This window comes from Papio anubis, chromosome 1 (assembly GCF_008728515.1).
Source record: "Papio anubis isolate 15944 chromosome 1, Panubis1.0, whole genome shotgun sequence".
NCBI classification, from domain to species: domain Eukaryota; kingdom Metazoa; phylum Chordata; class Mammalia; order Primates; family Cercopithecidae; genus Papio; species Papio anubis.
In genome coordinates, this window is record NC_044976.1 from 215,151,231 (window position 1) to 215,174,086 (window position 22,856).

Here is a 22,856-nt window from a genome sequence, read left to right on the forward strand (position 1 = left end):
TACCAAAAATACCAAAAATTGTTGGGCGTGGTGGCGCATGCCTGTAGTCGCAGCTACTCGGGAGGCTGAGGCAGGGGAATCGCTTGAACCCAGGAGGCGGAGATTGCAGTGAGCTGAGATGGCACCACTGCACTCCAGCCTGGGTGACAGAGCAAGACTCCGTCTCAAAAAAGAAAAAAAAAAAAAAAAAAAAAAAGGCAAGACAAAACTCCCTCCCTTTTTTAGAAAAGAGCATGCCTGTGTGTGTGGCTGGCTGCGTGCCTACAGTTCATGTGCCTATTTCCGCTTTTGCTGCCCAAAGCAATGGACTGTTGTGTCATCAGGAAGTCAAGAGACACCTGCATTCTCTGCTTGGTGGTTCAGTGTCTGGGACAACACTGTTTCATCATTACTCTAGAGCAGGGGTCAACAAACTGCTTACGCAAAGAACTAGGCAGCAAACATTTTTGGCTTTGTGGGCTACATAGGCTCTGTTAACAACCAGTCAACTCTTACTGTAGCACAAAAGTAGCCACAGACACTATGTGAACAAATAGATGTGGCTGTGTTTGAATAAAACTTTATTTACAAAAGCAGGCAGTGGGCTGGCTTGGGCCTGAAGGGCCCTGGTTGGTCAGCCCCTGTGCCAGAGTGATACATGCTCTTTCATGCCTTTCAAAATGATTATTTATTAAAATTTGTTCATCATCCTGTTGTTCTTGTCCTTTTTCTTGTTTAATAAAAGTGTTAACTGATTTTAAAAAGACATTTTTCTAAAAGTCTGTTGTTGTTTGTTTTCGACACAAGGTCTTGCTCTGTCACCCAGGCTGGAGTGCCGTGGTGCAATCTCGGCTCACTACAACCTCTGCCTCCTGGGTTCAGGTGATTCTCCTGCCTCAGCCTCCTGAGTAACTGGGATTACAGGCGCCCGCCACCATACTCATTTTTGGTAGAGATGGGGTTTTTCACCATGTTGGCCAGGCTGGTCTCAAACTCCCAATCTCAGGTGATCTGCCAGCCTTAGCCTCCCAAAGTGTGGGGATTACAGGCGTGAGCCACGGTGCCCAGCATAAATGTTATTTTCAAAGGCAAGTGTGGTCAGTGTAGGCGGGAAGTGAAACATGTATGCATAAACACAGCTACTTCAAAGAGCAGCGCAGTCCTTCCTCAGGCCCCTGTCAGCTCCACTGTGTCCCCAGTCCCTTCCTGTGCCTGCCCAACCTGTCCTCCATAGCCAGGGCCTCCCCACCCAGCCCCCTCCAGGCACCACCTTCCTCCATCCCTCCCGCCTGGCTCTGGGGTGCGAGTGGCCAGCGGCCCTGAACTCTTCTCCCTCTTTTCTTTTCAGACTTGATGCAAAGAGTGGGCTAAGTCTGTGCTGACCGTTGCCCTGGAAACTCTTTTGAACCAGTCTCTTTCCGTCCAAAGATTCCGAGTTCCTCCTACAGTTTGCAGCCTTTAGTACCCTGCCCCTCCCTCCCCTGGCCTCCCTTACTTGGTTGTCTTTGTTCCACGTTAAATGATCATCGTGGGTTTGGAAAGCTGCGGCTTTCTGTACACCATGTTTTACTCCCCAAAGGACGTCTTTTAGAGTCCGCAGAGGCCCACGTGAAGGGCTCACCAGCAGCTCCACCGGTTTGCTTTCCACAAGGAGAGCTAAAATGCCGGTTGCTAAGCAACATACACGCGCTGCCTCTTTCCACAATGTAGGCTTAAAAAAAATCGCCGTAAACATTTTACCATATGATCAAGTCACGCGTGGGGAGTCGCGGAAATACACAGGACAGGCAGTTTGCTATTGCCATGTTCTCTCTCAGTTCTGTCTTTGGTCTGTCGTCCTGGGGAATGTCACACGGAGACCCAGGGGACGTGCCTTCAGCTGCCTGCAGTGGGTTAACAAGACGACGGGGAACTTCAGAGCGCAGGCAGTCCTCATCGTTTGCAGATTCTGTATTTGCACATTCACCTACTCACCGAAATGTACTTGTAACCCCAAAGTCAAGACAGTGGTTTCACAGTCATTCTCGGACAGGGGCAGAGCGGTGAAGACACTGAGTCACCAGATGCATGCGTTCCCCGCCGAGATGGAGCGTGCGAAGGTCTGCCCTCACGTTCGGCTCTCATACCGTGCACACGTGTCCTTTTTGCAGTCTCCTTAGTGCTGGTTTTCATATTTTTGTGCTCTCTGGTGGCGATTTTGTTGTAAACAACCCCCAAGAATGGTGCTGATGTCCTATTTAGGGTCCCTAAGCACAAGAAGGCTGTGATGTGCCTTATGGAGAAAATCTGTGTGTTAGATATGCTTCTTTCAGGCAGGAGCTACAGTGCTCATGGGGGTCTCTTGTTAACTAATCAAAAATATGCACACCCAGAAAAAGGAAGAGGAAGTGCACAGGGCAGCCAGCTTGATGTCACTACATTACATCCTTTTATCCGGTCTTTGGTATGTTTTCTTTCTTTCTTTCCTTCCTTTCCTTCCTTCCTTCCTTTCCTTCCTTCCTTTCCTTCCTTCCTTCCTTCCTTCCCTTCCTTCCTTCCTTCCTTCCCTTCCTTCCTTCCTTTCCTTCCTTTCCTTCCCTTCCTTCCTTCCTTCCCTCCTTCCTTCCTTCCTTCCTTCCTTCCTTCCTTCCTTCCTTCCTTCCTTCCTTCCTTTCCTTCCTTTCCTTCCTTTCCTTCCTTCCTTTCTTTCTTTCTTTTTTTTTGAGACGGAGGCTTGCTCTGTCACCCAGGCTGGAGTGCAGTGGCACAATCTTGGCTCACTGCAAGCTCCACTTCCCAGGTTCACTCCATTCTCCTGCCTCAGCCTCCCAAGTAGCTGGAACTGTAGGCGCCCGCCACCACGCCCGGCTAATTTTTTTGTATTTTTAGTAGAGATGGGGTTTCATTATGTTAGCCAGGATGGTCTCAATCTCCTGACCTCATGATCCACCCACCTCGGCCTCCCAAAGTGCTGAGATTATAGGCGTGAGCCACCGCGCCTGGCCAGTCTTTGGTATGTTTTCTTGGGGACTTACACAGGGTCACGTGGAGATACAGGGGGATGTGCCTTCAGCCCATCTGTATGTGGGACCACTCTGGAAAGTGCTAAGGTAACACCTATAGTACATGAGGAAGTGATGGAAGAGATAAAAAGTGACTGAATGTGTGGATTCATCAGATGTTGAGAAAGTGTAATGCAATAGATAGCATTGGTGTGAGGCTAGACTCCAGAGAAATTTAATCATGTTACCAAAGGGCAGGAAAGTATGAAACCCTTCTTGGCTAGTGTTTTATTTTAGAGAAATACTGAATATAATTCATTCTTTTGAAGAAACATATTAAACAAAGCATCTTATTAACAAGGTTATGTATTGACCCATTGAAGAAACTTTTATCATCAGAGGTTCACAGAAACCTAAACCATATATTAGGTTGGTGCAAAAGTAATTGAAATGGGCCGGACGCAGTGGCTCATACCTGTAATCCCAGCACTTTGGGAGGCCGAGGCAGGCAGATCACCTGTGGTCAGGAGTTCGACACCAGCCTGGCCAACATGGGTGAAACTCCATCTCTACTAAAAATACAAAAAATTAGCTGGGCATGGTGGCACACACCTGTAGTCCCAGCTACTCCAGAGGCTGAGGCAGGAGAATCACCTGAACCTGGGAGGCAGAGGTTGCAGTGAGCCGAGATCATGCCATTGCACTCCAGCCTGGGTGACAGAGCAAGAGTCCGTCTTAGGAAAAAAAGAAAAAAAAAAAGTAATTGAAATGACAAAAACCAAAATTACTTTTACACCAAACTATATTTCCCCTAAGAACAATGGCCCAGTATTTACAAATTCAGTGTTCACAAATATTTTATAGAACACAGCTACCATGAATAACAAGACATGACTCTGTATGAACACAACCCAACCGAGCAGAACTCACCCTCCACTACTCATGTAAGACCTGACTGTATGATCACAACCCAACCGAGCAGAACTCACCCTCCACTGCCCATATGGAAGACAGAGCCCAAGACGCATCCAGGTGCAGTGTCTCTGCAAAAAATGTATGCCAGGAATGGGGTCTGGCTTCCTCGTTGAGTGTGCTATCCATGAATTTCTGCTAGATAGACAACATTTTGAAGGGATTTAAACGTTCACAGCTCTTGCTCCTCCTCTATACCCCATACCTCACCACTTTCATCACTGGTCATTTTGCTGGAAGGGAAGCCCTGGTATATTCTTACATTGCTCTGGAACTGAGCCTTAGTGAGCCCAGCGTCTCCAAACTCACACCTTAATTGGTCCCCGATGGGAAGGAAAAGCTCTTGCTCTTACCCCACAGTCTTCCCTCCCTGAGGCCAGAAGCAGGTCACGTAAGATGGTCTGCTCTCTGCTGACAGTGGCCTGAGTCTCCCTCAGTGTCTGCTGAGCTGGATCGTCCCTCTCCAGGGAGCTTTGCAGGGGCTGGATGATGAGACATGGACATGGGACAAATTCCTCTCATCTGGCATCGCAGACACAGCATAGAGATATGAGCACGTGGCATGGGAAATAGGCTTCCTCATCCTTCAGGATCAGGGAATGTGCCAGAGATGCAATGACATTTGGCAGCAGTTGAGAGAATGAGTGCTGATGATGAAATAAGCAGAGGCCTTTAAAGGCAAGGCAGGAAAAATGTTGGGACGAGTATAGGAATAGAAAAACAACCATTTCTCCAGGTCAGTTCAAAGACTTAGCAACGCTCCCTGCAAACCCCAGGGCCTCATTATCACCACTCAGGGCAGTGGCCCCACACAGCACCTGCAGAGTCCCCAGAGGAAGCCTTTCCATAGGAAAGTGCTGCTTTCTGTTGTGGATTGAGTGACTGGCTGGGCCTCTCTCTCTGTTTCTCCCCTGGTCTTCAGGAATAGGAATGCCTTTTCCTTCACTGCTCCTAGGTGCAAATATGCGAGTTAAGGGACAATGCCAATAAAGTGGCCGCAGCTTCCTGGCTAAAGGAACTGTGCAGGTGTTAAAAACCCATAGATCTTCAATCCAGGCCCCTGGTAGGGAGATTCCTTTTTGTGTGGGATTGTTTGTGTGTGGGAACCCTGGAGAAAGGCCACACGTGCAGTTAGCATGCCGAGTCACCAGTCACAGAGCTGTTTCTCCAGATCCCGTCCTCTCGTTTCTATTCCCAGGCCTCATTATGTGTAATGTCATAGACACACACGCACAGGAACACCCATCACAGCCAGGACAGACGCGCCAAGGGAGGTGCTTTGCATGAATCCCATCCTGGAGTTAGAAGCACTTGCTCAGTGCTTGCCAACTACAAATAGCCCCATGCTGGAAAACGATGCTAATTAGTATGCCATTAAAAAGGGGGGGACCACCACCCACAACAAAATGGCCATGTGCAGGCCTGAAGCCCTGCCCTGAGGACCACAGGGAAGCATGGCCGCTAATGCAGCCTAATTCACTTTGTTTGGCAGAGAGAGCAAGCTCGCCATGTTGCTGCGGGAGTCTCTGGGGAACATGAACTGCCGTACCACCATGATCGCACACATCTCGGCCGCGGCCGGGAGCTACGCAGAGACCCTGTCCACTATCCAGATTGCATCCAGAGTGTTGAGGATGAAGAAAAAGAAGACGAAGGTAAGGAGTCACAGCGGGGTGTGGTGGATGAGGGAGTCTTTGCAGCTGTGCCCTGGAACGGAGTCAGAAAAAGCCAAATCAATGTTGCCAATCCCTCAGCATCAGGAGATGCGACTTGGAGCTGACAGCACGTGGCTCAGGGTCCACTTTGGGGCAGGGAAACCTTGGGGCTGATACAAAGTCATGTCCCCTCCCCACACCTGGTGCTGGCCCCGGTCACCCAGCCTGGACCCCTGACCGGAAGCACTTGGTCCGCTTTTAGATTATAAATGGATTGCTACCTCAAGAGGAAAAACACTGGGGGGATGGAAAATACTGTGTTTCTCATGCACTGCCTTGGTCCTGTGTAGATGGAGACTGTGTCCCTCACGGGGTTGGCGCCAGAGTATTCTCAGCTCCCTGCTCTCAGGGCCTCTCCCCTGCTGCATGTCCAGGAGTCATTCCCTGGCTGCTGCTTTTGTCCTGGCAGTCAGTGGTTCCTGGATGATACCGAGTCTGCTAGAAATCACTGGGCTCATTTTCTCAGGCGGAGGCCAAGCCAGGACAGTGGCAGGGTGACCAGTATTTGAGGAAACTGTCGTGATCGCGGCCACCCAGTGGCAGGGGCAGCTGCTGATGTGGGGGCCTTTTTTTCTCCTTCTCCGTTTTGTACCTTTTTTATCTTTAAATAGTGCTTCCTAACCAGTGTTTCATGGCACAGGGTGCCAAACACTGGTGACCCAGCAGCCCTTAGCTGGTGAGGCGGGGCCTGGATGGTCACCTCCTTTCCTGAGCAGCTTCTGCTTCCCCAGTGTGCCACACAGGGCTTCCCCTTCCCAAATGCAGCGGTGATGTGAGACTGGGCACGCTGGCATGGCACCCCCTGAGTGGCCCACATGTGGGAGGTCAACCAGGGTGGCCGTCAGTAGCCCGCGTCCAGTCAGGGGCCTCCACCACTTGCCACACACAGCTGGGCTCCCGGGGAAACTGCCATGACAGGGTCGCCACGTTAACTGCTCTCTCTCTCTCACAGTACACATCCAGCTCCTCCGGCGGGGAGAGCTCCTGTGAAGAAGGCCGCATGCGCAGGCCCACCCAGCTGAGACCCTTCCACACCAGGGCCACAGTGGACCCCGACTTCCCCATCGCTCACCTGTCCAGCGACCCCGACTACTCCTCCAGCAGTGAGCAGTCCTGTGACACCGTCATCTACATCGGGCCCAACGGCACGGCCCTCTCTGACAAGGAGCTCACCGACAACGAGGGCCCCCCAGACTTTGTCCCTATTGTGCCAGCCCTGCAGAAGACCCGGGGCGACAGCCGGCCTGCAGAGGGAGGAGAGCCTGCAGCCAGCAAGTCAGAAAGGGACTGCCTGAAGTGCAACACGTTCGCTGAGCTGCAGGAGAGGCTGGACTGCATCGACGGCAGCGAGGAGCCCAGCAGGTTTTCTTTTGAAGAACTGCCTGCTCAGTGTGGGCCAGAGCAGGCAAGCAGAGGCCCCCCGTTAAGCCGAGCAGCTGGGGCAAGCCCACTCTCTGAGTCTGATAAGGAAGATAATGGGTCCGAAGGTCAGCGGACCGACAGAGAAGGCCCAGAAATCCCGGCCTCCAAGATGCAGAGGAGTCACTCACCTGTGCCCACCACAGCACCCGCCCATAGCCCCAGCCCGGCCTCGCCCAGGAGCATCCCAGGCAGCAGCAGCCAGCAGAGCGCCTCTCCGCTCGTGCAGAGCCGCAGCCTCCAGAGCAGCCGGGAGAGCCTGAACTCCTGCGGCTTCGTGGAAGGCAAGCCCAGGCCCATGGGCTCCCCCAGGCTGGGCATCGCCAGCCTGTCCAAGACCTCGGAGTACAAGCCACCCGGCTCTCCTTCCCAGAGATGCAAAGTCTACACCCAGAAGGGGGTCCTACCATCTCCCGCCCCGCTGCCTTCCTCGGGCAAGGATTCTGGCGTGGCGTCTAGTGAGTCCTTGCTGCAGCCCGAGGTGCGTACGCCCCCGGTTGGAATGAGCCCCCAGGTTTTGAAAAAATCCATGTCTGCTGGGAGCGAAGGGTTCCCGGAAACTCCTGTCGATGATGAGCAGCAGGCAGCTACTCCTCCAGAGTCCAAGAAGGAGATCCTGAGCACCACGATGGTGACGGTGCAGCAGCCGCTGGAGCTGAACGGTGAGGACGAGCTGGTGTTCACGCTGGTGGAGGAGCTGACCATCAGCGGGGTCCTGGACAGCGGCCGCCCCGCCAGCATCATCAGCTTCAACAGTGACTGCTCTGTGCAGGCCCTGGCCTCCGGCTCGCGGCCCGTCAGCATCATCAGCAGCATCAGCGAGGACCTGGAGTGCTACTCCGGCATGGCCCCCGTCTCCGAGGTCAGCATCACACAGTTCTTGCCCCTCCCGAAGATGAGCCTGGAGGAGAAGGCCCAGGAGGCAGGGAGCAGACGCTCTTCCATCAGCTCCTGGCTGAGCGAGATGAGTGCGGGCAGTGAGGGGGAGCAGTCGTGCCACAGTTTCATAGCCCAGACGTGTTTTGGGCACGGGGAGGCAATGGCAGAACCCACGTCCTCGGAGTTCGTCAGCGGCATCCAGAACACCGCTGTGGTGTGCAGAGAGAGGCCCAAGGCCAGCCCCGACAACTTGCTCATCCCGTCTGAGACGGGAGATGACTCTTTCAACAAAGCAACCCTCATCAAAGGCTGCAAAATATCCACCCTGGGCAAGGCCATGGTCACCATCTCCAACACGGCGAATCTGAGCAGCTGCGAGGGGTACATCCCCATGAAGACCAACATCACGGTTTACCCCTGCATTGCCGTGAGTCCCCGGAACGTTCAAGAGCCCGAGGCCCCCACTGCCACCCCCAAAGCAGGCCCCACATTAGCCCAGTCCCAGGAGAGTAAGGAAAACAGTAGCAAGAAAGAGATGACATTTGAGGACCCCTGGCTGAAACGAGAAGAGGAAGTGAAAAAAGAGAATGCTCATCCCAGCGAAGAAGGGATTAGGTGTGAGACTGCCACGGTCCCCTCGAACGCGGAGACCAGAGCTGAGCAGGAGCAGGACAGAAAGCCCAGCCCGGGCGACAGGCTCAGCAGCAGCAGCGGGGAGGTGTCAGCCTCCCCTGTCACTGACAACTTCAGGAGGGTCGTGGACGGGTGTGAGATGGCTCTGCCTGGTTTGGCCACCCAGAGCCCCATGCATCCCAACAAAAGCGTCAAGTCCAGCAGCCTTCCCAGGGCGTTTCAGAAGGCCAGCCGGCAGGAGGAGCCGGACAGCCTCTTCTACTACTGCGCTGCCGAGACCAACGGGGTGGGTGCAGCCTCGGGCGCCCAGCCCTCCAAGGCTACCCTGGAGAGGAAGGTGGCTTCCCCCAAGCACTGTGTCCTGGCTCGGCCCAAAGGGACTCCCCCGTTGCCCCCTGTCCGAAAGTCCAGCCTGGACCAGAAGAACCGGGCCAGCCCTCAGCACAGTGCCAGCAGCAGTGGCACCAGCAGCCCCCTGAACCAACCAGCCACCTTCCTGGCGGGCCTCCCAGATGAGCCTAGCGGCAAGACGAAGGACGCCAACAGCAGCAGCAAGCTCTTCAGTGCCAAGCTGGAGCAGCTGGCCAGCAGAACCAACTCGCTGGGCAGGGCGACGGTCAGCCACTACGAATGCCTCTCCCTGGAGCGGGCCGAGAGCCTGTCCTCCGTGAGCTCCCGGCTGCACGCAGGCAAGGACAGCACCATGCCGCGCGCGGGGAGGAGCCTGGGCCGCAGCGCCGGGACCTCGCCCCCCAGCTCTGGGGCCTCCCCCAAGGCCAGCCAGTCCAAGATCTCCGCCGTGAGCAAGCTCCTCCTGACCAGCCCCAAGGCGCGCAGCCTGTCCACCTCCACCACCAAAACCCTCAGCTTCTCCACCAAGTCCCTGCCGCAGGCGGTGGGCCAGAGCTCCAGCTTGCCCCCCGGCGGGAAGCACATGTCCTGGTCCACGCAGTCCCTCAGCAGGAACCGGAGCTCAGGCCTGGCCTCCAAGCTTCCTCTGCGGGCCGTCAATGGGCGCATCTCGGAGCTGCTACAGGGTAGCGCGGGCGCCCGGGGCTTGCAGCTGCGGGCCGGGGCCGGGCCGGAGGCCGAGGAGCGCGGGGCGGCCCTGGCTGAGGACAAGCCCGCGGCCGCGCACCTGCTCCCGTCGCCCTACAGCAAGATCACGCCCCCGCGGAGGCCCCACCGCTGCAGCAGCGGCCACGGCAGCGACAACAGCAGCGTGCTGAGCGGGGAGCTCCCGCCGGCCATGGGGAAGACGGCCCTGTTCTACCACAGCGGCGGCAGCAGCGGCTACGAGAGCATGATGCGGGACAGCGAGGCCACCGGCAGCGCGTCCTCGGCGCAGGACTCCACCAGCGAGAACAGCAGCTCCGTGGGCGGCAGGTGCCGGAGCCTCAAGGCTCCGAAGAAACGTTCCAATCCAGGTAGGCGGCTGGGCACAGGGACGCGGGTGAGGAAGGAGGCGGGTGGGCGAGCTGCCCGAACCCCACTGCCAGGCTGCCCCGTGCCCGTGGGGAGAGGGCGTCCAGGCCTGGCCTCTCCTTTCCCACGGCCCGGCACCCTGCAGGGCTCCACCAGGACACACCGCGGAGGGTTCCTCTGTGAGAAACTGCCCGACTGAGTGCCGTCATCAGCCTTAGGACCGTGAATCCCTTGGTGCTCAGCAGGGTGGAAAGGCGGGGGCCCTGATGCACATGGCAGCGTGACCCACACCTGCTCGCTATGGGGGAAGCCTGGCTCTTCTGCCTTCCGTTCCCTCACCCCGTGCCCCTCTGCTCCACAACCAAGGATCCTGTGGACTGTTCAGCGCCTGTTGAGGGATCAGGTGAGGGTACCCACCCTCATGACCTAGTGGCTTCAGATGCCCCTTGTGTGAGGTTGGTAGCCTCTAAGACTCTGGCAGCCTCTCTCAGGGATGTGGATAATGCACAGTTTGTCCCTTTGAAAGTGCAATGGTCGAGGCCCTTCCTCCACCTCCACCCCAAACATACTTGTGGACAGTCACGTTTGCACACCTGCCACAGGGGCTGCCGTGCCCCACCCCCCCCCCCCCGCCCCCACCCCCGTGCCCGAAAAGCACGCTTTTTTGGGCGGTCTTTGCCATTTCTCTTTTTTTTTTTTTTTTTTTTTTTTGAGAGAGAGAGAGAGAGACTCACTCTATCGCCCAGGCTGGAGTGCAATGGTGTGATCTTGCCTCACTGCAACCTCTGCTTCCCATGTTCAAGCGATTCTCCTGCTTCAGCCTCCTGAGTAGCTGGGATGACAGGCATGCACCACCATGTCTGGCTACTTTTTCTATCTTTAGTAGAGACGAGGTTTCACCATGTTGGCCAGGCTGGTCTCAAACTCTTGACCTCAAGTGATTCACCCGTCTCAGCCTCCCAAAGTCCTGGGATTACAGGCATGAGCCACTACACCCAGGCAGTCTTTGCTATTTTTAAGAATCTCCTATCAAAAGGCACATACTCCAGAAGAGCTAATATATAAAGCCCACCGACTTGTTAATTAGAGTTTTGGGTGGCACGTGACAGTCAGTTATGATGGGCAAGGAGAAGAGGACCCAGGTCACAGCTGGTGGCCCTGGAGGTCTTGGGGTAGGTGAAATGAAAGGATGGTAAGGAGAGAAAAAGACAGAGGCAAAAGGTACCAAGAACAACTGAAGCTACTTGAGAATTTTGCCTGGAATCATCTCTGCTCTTAAGTGGCTTCCCAAGAAATTGCCCCTGCTCATTCTTTAGTCTAAGGGCTTAAAAAAACGAAATGAAACTTACGCAGAGCCCCACATGCAATTCTATGCCTTGGCTGAAGCCAGGGCGGCCCGGGTTCCTGCCCTCCTGGCCTGTCCTCTGCCCTCTCACTGCCCTTCTGTGCAACGTTAGGCTCTTCACACGCTCTCAGAAGCCAGGTCCCTGCAGGGATCAGTGCCCGCAGCATCTTTGGAAGTAAAAGATGGGGTGAGTGACAGATGTAGGGTCTCCCCTTTCCTACTGCTCCAGCAACTGCCCCACAGGCTTGTTCTGTCAGTCATGGGGTGGCTTCTTCCTGTTCTCCCATCACAGGCGAGCACAAACTCTGGAATGTTCCAACCCAAATGTTAGGGCTGTGGTCAGTGAACATTATAAAACATTCATCTTCCTAGAATCAAAGAAATCCACCTTAAGGGACCATGTAGGTATGCAGATGTAGCTTTATGATATGGACAGCCCCATCTGCTCACCTCATCACAGATGACAGAGCTTGGCCATGGGGATGTTAGGCTGTAAGCATGGTAGGGAATCATCATGGCTGTCAGTACCTTGACGTCTATTGTTTGCCAGGTGGGGTATGCTTCAGTCTTTGATGCTCTTTGACTCTGCTTCACTTCACCCCTCCATCGCAGAGACAGCACTTGGAGCAGAACCCCATTTAAGACAAGTCGAAAAGGCAGAGCCATTCCATGTAATGTAGCGGCTGCTGTGTCTTATGGCCAGGGCCAAGGGCTTGAAACGTATTGATAGTAGTAAAAATAACAAGCAGGAAAGCAGCTGCCGGCCTTCCCAGTACCTGGTTAATGAACACTTGTTATTCTAACCCACGCAGGCTCGGTCTTCAAAGTCCAGACGATGTGTGGCCACATGGCCACGTATGTTTCAGTGTCCCACAGTGCTTTCATGCACTCAAATTTACTGTCTTGTTTCTACCAGTCCATTTCATTATTTCCGTGGCTTTCACAGGTTTTTTTTTTTTTTTTCAAGACTTTTATTTTTTGGTTTGGCGGTTACACTGGAGTGAAGAGGAAGAAAAAAAACTGCTTGACGAGCAGGCAGCAGGCTCCGCGTATGCCCTTGCTCTGGGCTAAGTGCTTTCGTAAATGCTGTCCTCTAGGAGTCTCTGGTTAGGTAAGGCTATTGGAGGAAAACAGTGTAAAATTAAAATGCCAGGGCAGGTGCTAGAAATGGGATTTCATGTGGAGTGCCAAGAGAAGACCTTTGTCATGAGCTGCTGTAGATCCAGGCTCCATGATGGATGTGGCAGTGGAGATGTGCTCGTTTCAGGTTAGGTGACCTTGTCTTGCTTATTTATGATTATTATTAAGAGAAACGGTGGCTGTCAGACATGATCAGCATAAATCAAGAGCAACTTCTTTAAGAGAAGCTATAAAACTCCTCCAAGGAGATTCCTAACTAGATGGCTGGAGTTCACAATTATGAGAGGCGTTGGAACCAGAGAGGGACGTCTTTTGTCTGAGACGGCTTATTTCCTTAGTAAAAACGAACTGGAATGATGGGGAGAATAACCTGGACCTCTCTGATTCCTTCGTAGGATGTGTAACAGCAGGAACGACCAGACATCACAATGGTTCGTTCTTGTCTTCTCATTCTTGGAGGTCCCTGTTGCTGCGTGTGCACGGGATTGGGCTTGTTCCATCGGCCACAGCAGGGTGCAGTGAATTCAGTTAGAAAGCAGGAGACTTAGGATCTTGAGCTGTGTGACCTTTGGGGAATCACTGTCCTCTTTGAGCTTCAGTTTCCTCATATGCAAGTCAAACGAGAGGATTGGTAGATAATACCATGGTCTGTGTGCTGCCCACATCATAGGAGACTATGCAGATAAGTGAAATAATATTGATGGTCATGTGATGTCTTTTCCTTAGAGCTATCTATAGTCGGTGGGATTGATTTTCAGTTGTTAAACGTTGACCAGGTGTCTTCTGTGCTCTTAGAGCTTGGTGATGTGGAAGTTTCTGGTGTGTGGGTGGAGGTGGAGGCAGCTGGCACAGGGGACAAGGCCACCGTAAGAAGTTTGTCATCTAATTGGAGAGAAAGGGTGAAAAGCATGGAATAGAGAACAGTGAACTGAGTGCACTGCCAGATGCTGAGAGGGGAAGTGAAGACCCAAGTGGAGAGAGCATTTAGACAAAACAGGATCCTGCAAAAGGCAGAGGCTGCAGACAAACGTTGGGATTGAGCTTGGTCCAGGAAGGTGCTTACAGCGGGACAGGCAGAGAAGGGTGCAGGGCACTGAGGCTGAGGCAGGAATGGGACCACAAGCTCCCAGCAGCAAGAGCCTGGCCTGTGGGCAACACAGTAAGAATAACTCAAGCAAGGGATAGTCCCAACAAGTAGAGCAAGACACTGGGAAACATAAGCCCAGATCAAGTCGCACCTGGAACATCTGGGAACTACAAGAACAGTACACATTATATTCTACATAGTTCTATAAGAAGATACAACATATTATTGTAGGTGGCAGTGGGGAGTCATTGCAGGCTCTTGACCAACGAAGTGATAAGGTGAGAGAAATGATGTTGCTTTGATTGATAGATTTTCATTGCTCCATCCGCAGTTCCTTGCCAGCCCCTCTATGGTCAGCACCATGAAATTGTGTATAGCCCAGAGCCAAGAATGAGCCCAGGTGGGGAGGGAATGTGTGTCCTGGCCAGTGTGCATGGCAGCAGCTGAGGGTGTCAATCCGTGATACACAGTTGATGCCATAATTGCACCAGCCGAGCCCCCTACCCTGAGCCCCCAATCCTCGCGCTCCCCCGTCCCCATCATCCATTATATGTTATGTCAATTCTCTTGTCTTCCTCCAGTCCCTGACATTGCACCCTCATCCTGGTGTGTTAATTCCTCGGACTCTTTCCCTTGCTTTCCTTTTCTTGGACTGGATGGGGAAGTCTGACCGGTAGATGAGCGCCTTGGCCTGAATTGAATTCATTCCCACCGCAGGGAGGCTCGGCACCAGAAAAGCCCTGCAGGGAGGGAGGGAGGGTCTGCCTGAAGAGAAGGTCCACAGGGAGGCATGGTGCTCTGGAATGCCCCAGACCTTGACCTGCCTGGACGTGAGCAAGGCCTGTTCTACACTTGACTCAGCCTGCTTGGTGCTGAGCACTGGGCTGGTGTCGGTTACCGTTGGATATTATTGATTGATTCATTGATGGGCTGGCTGCTTGGTTGGCGGTATAGTCCTAGAAGTTTGCTCATATTTTTTTTCCTGTGTATTTCTCGTATCTTGTTCTGCTGGTGGTGCTTTAAGTGCTGAGTCTAATCTGCTACTTTGTCATTCTAAGCATCAGACACTGCCTTTCTGTTGGTGCTGAGTCAACATTACTGACTGATGGGCCTGTCTTGTGAGTTGTGACTTGCACCTGTAGTGAATCGAGCTACCAGCTTCAGTTCCCAGAGTGCTACACAAAAACTTGTGACTAATTGCTCCTCACCAAGGCCCGAGGGCACCGTGGTTTGCTCTGCCAACCTCTCGTGTTCATTTGGTTCTCAGGCACATCCTGGTTTTAAAAAATTCTAGCAGCACAGTGGTCACCGGCGTAATGAAAATCAGAGGAAGGCAAGCCGCTTGCTGTCAGAGTTCAGATTTCCAGAATGTTTCCAAGAGAACCAGCCTAGAGCCAGTTGAGAGTAGGTTCAGAATGAGAGCCTTTTTGATTACACAGTTGGGGAAAAAGGAGGAAAGTCATTGATTCTCTCAGACACCAAGAAAGCTCTTCAGATGAGAACCCCAAGGAGAGTAGGTGGCAGTGATGCTGTGGGGTGGCACTGCGGTCCTGGGTGCAGGGTTCAGAATCTCAGAGGACATGGGAGGAAGGCCGCGACCGGCATCGAGGAGAGCTTGTGGCGCTGGGGAACCTGCCTCTTTCTCATCCCTGGCACGCGAGCCATTTGCCTTTTCAGCTAAAACACGACAGCAGGCCATACAGCCAGCATCATTCTTCATCACGGAGCTGGCTCCTTGCTGGTCAATAAAATCACATGTATTGATTCATGTTCTCTTTCTCTCTGCTCTGATATCTACAGTTCCTTTCAATATTAGTGCTTCGTGCTTTTTTTTGACTCACAGTCTTCCTAGTGCCCACACTTTGAGTCAGAATGCAGACAGTGGGTGATGGAGCAGAAAGCTATGCTGGAGGGCTCTTGGGGGCAGAAGCATATTCCCCAGGGAGAGCTGAGAGGCCTCAGCACTGAGAACGCCCATGCTTCCTGACACTTAACCTCAGCAGCAGCATCTGCAGACTCGTGTGGGGGCTTCTGTCTGGACTCCGGGATGTTGAGAGTAGAAGACCCAATGTCAGCTTCTCACGTGGGCTGTCAGCGCTGCAGGTGATCCAGGAAGATGGACTGGGATGGGTCTGCCACCCCTCTTACTGCACGCAGCTGTCGGCCAGGCCTGGAACGGGAGGGGCGAGGGGTGGGCTCAGCCTCTGCTAGTGGGAGAGGTCCTGGTTGGAAGTTTCCTTGAAGTATCAGTGTTGACGTTCTCAGGTCAAATCTGGACCATTTCATGTGGTAAATCTATGTTGGCAGGTATCAGCCTAAGTGCTTTGAAATGCTGCACTTGTACATGCCTGGACCGGATGCCAGGCTGATGAGCAGGGAGGGGTCGAGAAGCAGGAGGGAGCCCAGCCCACCAGCATCAGCAAGAGGCTGGCCCTGGCTGTGTGCTCCCCGATCAGACAGGCGGCATCCAGTGGGGCACCGCACGACTCTCGCCAGGGTGGGGCTCCCCCTACACCTTTCTTAGAGCTGATGGTGACCTGACCCCACTCACAGCCTGGAAGGAGGAGATCCCTGTCAGAGACTGGGCTTGGCAGAAAGCTGGGCATCTGCTTGAAAGGTGGAGATGCTGGAGCATGCAGAAAATCTAAGAACCCTGATTTATATGGGGCCCCAGACCAAGGTCCTCGGGTCGGTCTTTGCCCAGGGATGGCATCAGTACCATCGCTTCCTGTGCCTTTTCCAGTAACGTGAGGGCACCACTCTGCCCCTGAACTGCCTTTAGGGCACTTCCCTCCATTTCCTCAGCCTGACCACATTACCCCTGTCCCAGTACTTGGCTTACCCTCATTGTCACCTAAGTGAGGCTCACATGCACCTCTGGAGGGAGACAGGCGCGGGAAGAGGGAGCCTCAGCTGGAGGTGCAGGAACGGAGTATCAATCCATTCACGGGACTGATGTTCTGGTACCTAAATTCAGAAGTTTACAAAAATCCGAGACACTTGTTCATTTGTGTGCAGGAAGAAGGTATTCCAGCCCCCAAACCACACCTAACCTGACAGCGGGCACTCACTTCCCACCTTGGGAGGGATCGATGTGGTGAGGAAGGTCCAGGTTGCTGGGTGGCATGGAAAGGAGGCATTGGGAATTACATACCTGCCAGGATATTTCTATGAAGCTGTTGTAGCCCAGGGAAATGTCACTCTCCAGGGGTTTTTACTTTCTCTACTCCCATCTCACATGGTGCCCTGGCATGGGTATTGGCAGGAGATGGAGGGTGGCCCTCGTCCCAGACATTTTCCCATCTGATCACGTCCCATCCGTGGTAGCCAGGCTCCAAGATGGCCCCCATGGTCTCTGCCTTCACACCCTCCTGTATTTCTCTGTGTCGAGTGGGATGTGGCAGTGTGATGGGGTGTCACTTTCATAAGCAGGTTATACCAGACGCTGCAGCTTCTGTGTTGGGTGCCCCTCGTGCTCTCCTGGGTCATTCCCTCTGGGGGAAGCCAGCTGCCATGTCACAAACAGTCCCGTGCAGGAGAGGCCTGCGTGGCAGTGAACTAAAGCCTCCCGCCGTGATGACATGAGCGAGCTCAGAAACGGAAGCTGCAGCCTCAGTCAAGCCTTCAGATGAGTGCAGCCCCAGCTGACTCCTGAGAGGCCCTGAGAACCACCTGGCGAAAACTACTCCCAGATTCCCACCCACAGGAATATGTGAGATGAATGTTTGCTGTTTTTGCCACTGGGTTTGGGGTTAATTTGTTAACCACCAGCCGTTTCACAGGTTCCTTCCATGGGACAGAAGCTAGAGTTGAGGCACAGAAAAGCTAAACAGTTTGCCAACAGTCAGCTAGCTTGATCAGACTGATTTAAAATAAAAAACCCAAAACTCTGATCTGGTCACTTCCCAGCGTAAGTGTCTCAGACACTAAGGAGACAGACAGTTGCTTTATTCCAGTGGTCGATGTTGCTTAGTTTTGTTAGTTGGGGCCTGCACTTTGTTGGAAACTAAACGTGATTGTGTATGTGTATACATAAGATCAAATCTGGGCTCTAAAAAGTGAGGTTTTGGCCGGGTGCGGTGGCTCACGCCTGTAATCCCAACACTTTGGGAGGCTGAGGCAAGCGTATCACTTGAGACCAGGAGTTCGAGACCATCCTGGCCAACACGGTGAAACCCTGTCTCTACTAAAAATACAAAAAATTAGTTGGGCGTGGTGGCAGGCGCCTGTAGTCCCAGGTACTCGGGAGGCAGAGGCAGGGGAACCCAGCAGGTGGAGGTTGCAGTGAGCTGAGATCATGCCACTGCACTCCAGCCTGGGCGACAAAGTGAGATTCCCTGTCAAAAAAAGTGAGATTTAATATGAAGCAAAAGGAGCTCAGATCCCCAAGTTCACTTTATAGGGAAAATTAACACAGTAGTGAGCGTTCCTTGTTGTCTTCTGGAGGAGACATGCTTCAACTGACATTTGTTCATCAACACTGCAGTCCCCTGTGCCATGCAAGAGTTTAGTCTCCATTCCGGGAGCCTTGTGTTTCACTAATACCCAGGGTCTCTTCTGCTGAGAAAGAAAGAGAATAGATACTGGGAGAGAGCACTGGCAGTGCTTGTCACAGTGTGTGAAGCATGTGAAATAGTGCCTGGCACGTAACTGGCGCATGTCAGTGCTGCTGCTGTTATAAGCAAATCGACAGTGTTTTTTGGAACTCCTGTAATGACATCAAACGCTCGGACCTTTTGACCCATCCATGCTGAAGATGTGCCAGTGCGGCTCACAGGTCTAAGCTGCATGTTTCACAGGTGGAAACTAGGAGGCAGTTCTAAAGATTCCCCCGGGAGTTGGCTGAGCTAAAGCCCAAGTGTCAGCTTAGGGAAGGAAAGGTAGAGGTGGGTGGTGGGAAGTGGGAGTGTTTAGCCCTGCCTCAGATCCTGGGGTGCTTGTCATGACCTCATCTGTTACATCCACAAAATATTTAAAAGATTGAATTCAGGCTGGGTGTAGTGGCTCACACTGGTAATCCCAGCACTTTGGGAGACTAAGGTGGGGAGGATCACTTGAGGCCAGGAGTTCGAGACCAGCCTGGGCATTATGGCAAGATGTCAGCTCTACCAAAAAAAAAAAAAAAAAAAAAAAACGCTGGGTGTGGTGGTGTCACTTGTGGTCCCAACTACTTAGGAGGCTGAGACAGGACAATTGCTTGAGTCCAGGAATTCAAGGCTGCAGTGAGCTATGATCGCACCACTGCACTCCAGCCTGGGCAACAGAGCAAGACCCTATCTCCAAAAAAAAAGAAAAAAAAATTGAAATTCAGAAAGACTAACTCTTTGGGCTTAATCCCCTCCTCAGGTTCTCAGAGACGGAGGCTTATCCCAGCACTATCCCTGGACACCTCTTCCCCTGTGAGAAAACCCACCAACAGCACAGGCGTCCGCTGGGTGGACGGCCCCCTGCGGAGCAGCCAGAGGGGCCTTGGGGAACCCTTTGAGATTAAAGTCTATGAAATCGATGACGTGGAGCGCCTGCAGCGGCGACGAGGGGGCGCCAGCAAGGTGAGGCAGCCTCCCCCACCACCCTTACAGGGGCCCAGGCAGGGCCCTGGGGAAGACGGCCCAGACCCAGGCTTCCCAGCCGGCTTCTGGCTCGGGTGGCGGGAAGGGGGTTTCTGTCCCAGCAAAGGGCCTTTGGACAGAGGCTGTGGAGAGAGCCCCGTGTTTCTCTTGCTGAAATGTTGTAAAGGCTCCAACGCCAGGGGTGGGGGCTGATGATCTTGGGGGCTTTTCTGGCTCCTTGAGGCTCCCCGTCTTAACCAGTCTTTGTCCATCTTGAAACACCCACCACCTGCTTTCTCAATTTAAGAATGGCCTGTCATAGTCCCACCTTGTGAGGTGTCTGAACTGACTGGCCTGTCGAGGCAGAAATGTGGCCGAGATCACCTGGGTCCCTCCCACACGTCTCCATCCCCAGCCTGTTTTCTGTCAACGATACTCACAGGTGCTCCCTGTGGCGTGGGCTGGGCGTGAGCAAAGGGCCCTTTCTCCTCTCTGTCTGTGTGCTAGGAGGTCATGTGCTTCAACGCCAAGCTGAAAATTCTGGAACACCGCCAGCAGAGGATCGCCGAGGTCCGCGCCAAGTACGAGTGGCTGATGAAGGAGCTGGAGGCGACCAAACAGTACCTGATGCTGGATCCCAACAAGTGGCTCAGTGAATGTAAGGCCGGGGTTCCTTCCCTCCCTCGCAACTACTGGGCTCCCTCGCTCACCAGGCCTGGCGCGTAGCCCAGGGAGCCAGCGACAGAGGCTGCGTCCACCTCCTCGGTGTCAGGATGCCCACCACGTGGAGGAAGTTGCACCCAGCGAGCAGCGTACTCCCCCGGGGTGGGCGGGAGGGCCGGGGCAGCGAGGGGTGGTGAATATTGCTCTTGCAAGATTATTTCTTACGTGTCTCGGTCCAAAACACCTGAAAATGAGATTTTCCCCCCTGCCTGTGGCGGAAGATCACCCAGACATGAAGACTGTTACAGATCTGCTCCTCGGTCCCAAATCACACTGCATATCTAGCCTGAAATAGACAAGAATTTATAGAGCCCTTAATAGGCTAGAGTGTACCGTCCTAGAAAAGCTGCGCAGAGAACCCAGAAAGCAACGAAAACATTTTTGAGTGAAAAAAAAAAAAAACAAAAAAAAACGACAGCCACAGGATTATTTCCATTTAATAGCCCAGGATGACCGTAACCATCTAATAACAATTCAGGACAATTTTGCTCTCTTTGAAAGATGGATTCAATTGTCTCTTATTTATTTGTTCCTGACCATTCCATTTAGCACAAAATAAAACTTCAATCTGGTCCCAGCTATTACACTGATATAGGAGCTAATGCTGGAAGACTCAGTCTGTGGGGTCAAATACATTCCTGCCATTCAGGTTCCCTCTGCCTCCCCTTCCCATCCTGCCCTCAGCCTCTGGCAGGCCTCCTTTGTACTGTCCCTCCCCTGCTCAGCCCCCACCCTCTTCCGGTCTTCCCTGGCCAGTGCGGAGGGCCTGCAGGCAGAGGCTGGAAGCTTAGGTTTATGTTCCAAAGCAGCTGGTTGAAAAGATATTGGGGTGAAACGGTCCTGGGTCAAGCTACGGAAGAAAGTGGCAGGACTTGTCGGCCTCCCGGCCGCCGCCACGTGTAACCGCAGTCTCCCGGCAGCTGCCTCTCCCTAGGAATAAGGTGCTAACATTTCCCTAAGGACTCACTGGATTCTTGGGACAGTCTATGGAGCATCCTGTAATAGTAAGTTGCAGCCTTTGCAGCTGTGGCCACAGGCATACAGACCTGCTTTGGCTGCTGGCTCTCTCACAGACTAGCTGTGGGGCCTCGGGTAAGACACTTCACTCTGAGCCTTGACTTCCTTAGCTGTAAAATGGGAAAAATAATGGTGACTACACCACAGGGCAGTTGTGAGGTGTAAATCAGTACCTGTTGGTCCTCTTGGTGCTTATTACACTGCTTGGCCCAGGATGAGAGCTCAGGATCTGGTAGTAATTATTAGTATTATCCCAAAGTTCAACAACAGGAGACATTTCCTGGCCAGGTGTGGTGGCTCACGCCTGTAATCCCAGCACTTCGGGAGGCCAAGGTGGGCAGATGACTTGAGCCCAGGAGTTCAAGACCAGCCTTGACAACGTGGTGTGAAACCCCATCTCTACCAAAAATATAAAAATTAGCTGGGTGTGGTGGCAGGCACCTGTAATCCCAGCTACTCAGGAGGCTGAGATTGCATCACTGCACTCCAGCCTGGGTGACGGAGTGAGACCCTATCTCAAAAATACAAATAAAAAACAGGAGGCATTTCCTTCATGCCTGCTTGCATGATGCACTGAGCTGGATCTTCTGTTAGAAATGTGAGCAAAGACATGAACTCGTCCTGTGAGGGCATTTCATTGAAGGCACTAATGGGGAGGGCAGACGGGGTGAGGGCGTTGGTTACTGTCTGCCCGTGACATGCGCACGGGGCCCTGTGCTTATCCCCTCCCCCCACTGCGCATACCCTTTTCCTTGCTTCAGGAAGCCCTGGCCACTTAAAGATCCCAGGGGCCTCCTTTCAGTCAGTTCTCTGTCAGTTCTCCTTCATTTTTGCTATTTTCATTAACATTTTATTTTTAAGAACTGTTTATGCCCAGGGCAGACTTGAAAATTATCTTCATCTTACAAAGTTGTGTTTTTTCCCAGGATGGGAACAAGCTGAAACATTAATACGTACGTGTTTAGCTGCTTCCAGGAAACAACCGCTTCCTTCTAGTCTTTGTACATATGTCAAAATCACTGGGTTTTTGATGCTGAGAAAGAAAATGAACAGAAAGCTACATGAAAGGGGAAACACAGATTGTTTCTTGAAGATGAATTGAAAACAGTAATGGAAAAAAGGATCAATGAGGCTGCCTGCTGACTGTTCCCTGTGGGCAAAAGGCAGGGGACTGGCATGGAAAGATCCATTTTTAGTTCTATTTCTTTGTTCTGATGCCACTTTCAAGGTTGTCCAGTAATGTAGTCTGATGTGGTCATAGAATGATGGCTCCTTTTGCTTTTTTGTTTTGGTTTTTAAATATTACACTGGTATTCTGGAAGGGCCTTCGGTCTCCTTCCAGCTCTAGTCCTGGTTAACTGCATCAGCCTCAGTGAGTCATGTCACTGTCCAGCTCTCAGGGACCTCATCTGCAGAAAGACGACACTCTGCAGACGTCAACTCTAATCCCCGATGTTTCCATAGTGTGGCATCGTTTTCAAATCAAGTTCGTGTTCATTGTCTCATTTTATCTTCACAGCAACTCAAGGCAGGCAGGGCAGGCAGGTTAGGAATTACTACTCTCACATTCTTTTTAAGGACACTGTGTCAGCCGACGTGGAGGTCCCAGAGCTCGTCTCTTGCCTGGGGTTCCAGGTTTGGCTGCTGTCCATGCCTTTCCTCCTCGTACTGGGAGCCTGCTGGACCCCTGGAGCCTGGGCCAGGCAGCCCATCCCTCTGCCCAGCCACCTCTAGACAAAGTAGGGGACTTGATGCCAGAAGGGGTTAATTCCAGATACTTGTTCTTCAGGCCTTGAAGGATACAGACTTTTTACTCTGTGCAGGCCTGAACATCAGGAAAGGTATCTGGGTTATAATCCAGAAACATCCTTTCATAAAAGGGGGCAGAAGTATAACCGTCACTCAACTGAGACCCCCAGAAGGGAGGGACTCTCCCCACCTCAGCTTGAAGTATTTACTTGATAGTGAACAGCATGGTAGAGTCTCTGAAAT

At 52.8% G+C, this 22,856-nt stretch overlaps 1 protein-coding gene across 1 annotated transcript in view; it reads left to right on the plus strand.

Annotated features, from left to right (window-relative positions):
• The window catches only part of LOC101017432 (kinesin-like protein KIF26B), a 429,407-nt gene that overhangs the window by 399,346 nt on the left and 7,205 nt on the right, over nucleotides 1–22,856 (plus strand). Inside the window, exons 10-13 of the mRNA XM_031667904.1 lie at nucleotides 5,425–5,587; nucleotides 6,600–10,005; nucleotides 18,922–19,124; nucleotides 19,632–19,782. Of these exons, the coding sequence (XP_031523764.1) occupies nucleotides 5,425–5,587; nucleotides 6,600–10,005; nucleotides 18,922–19,124; nucleotides 19,632–19,782 (3,923 nt within the window). The remainder of the gene's footprint in view (nucleotides 1–5,424; nucleotides 5,588–6,599; nucleotides 10,006–18,921; nucleotides 19,125–19,631; nucleotides 19,783–22,856) is intronic.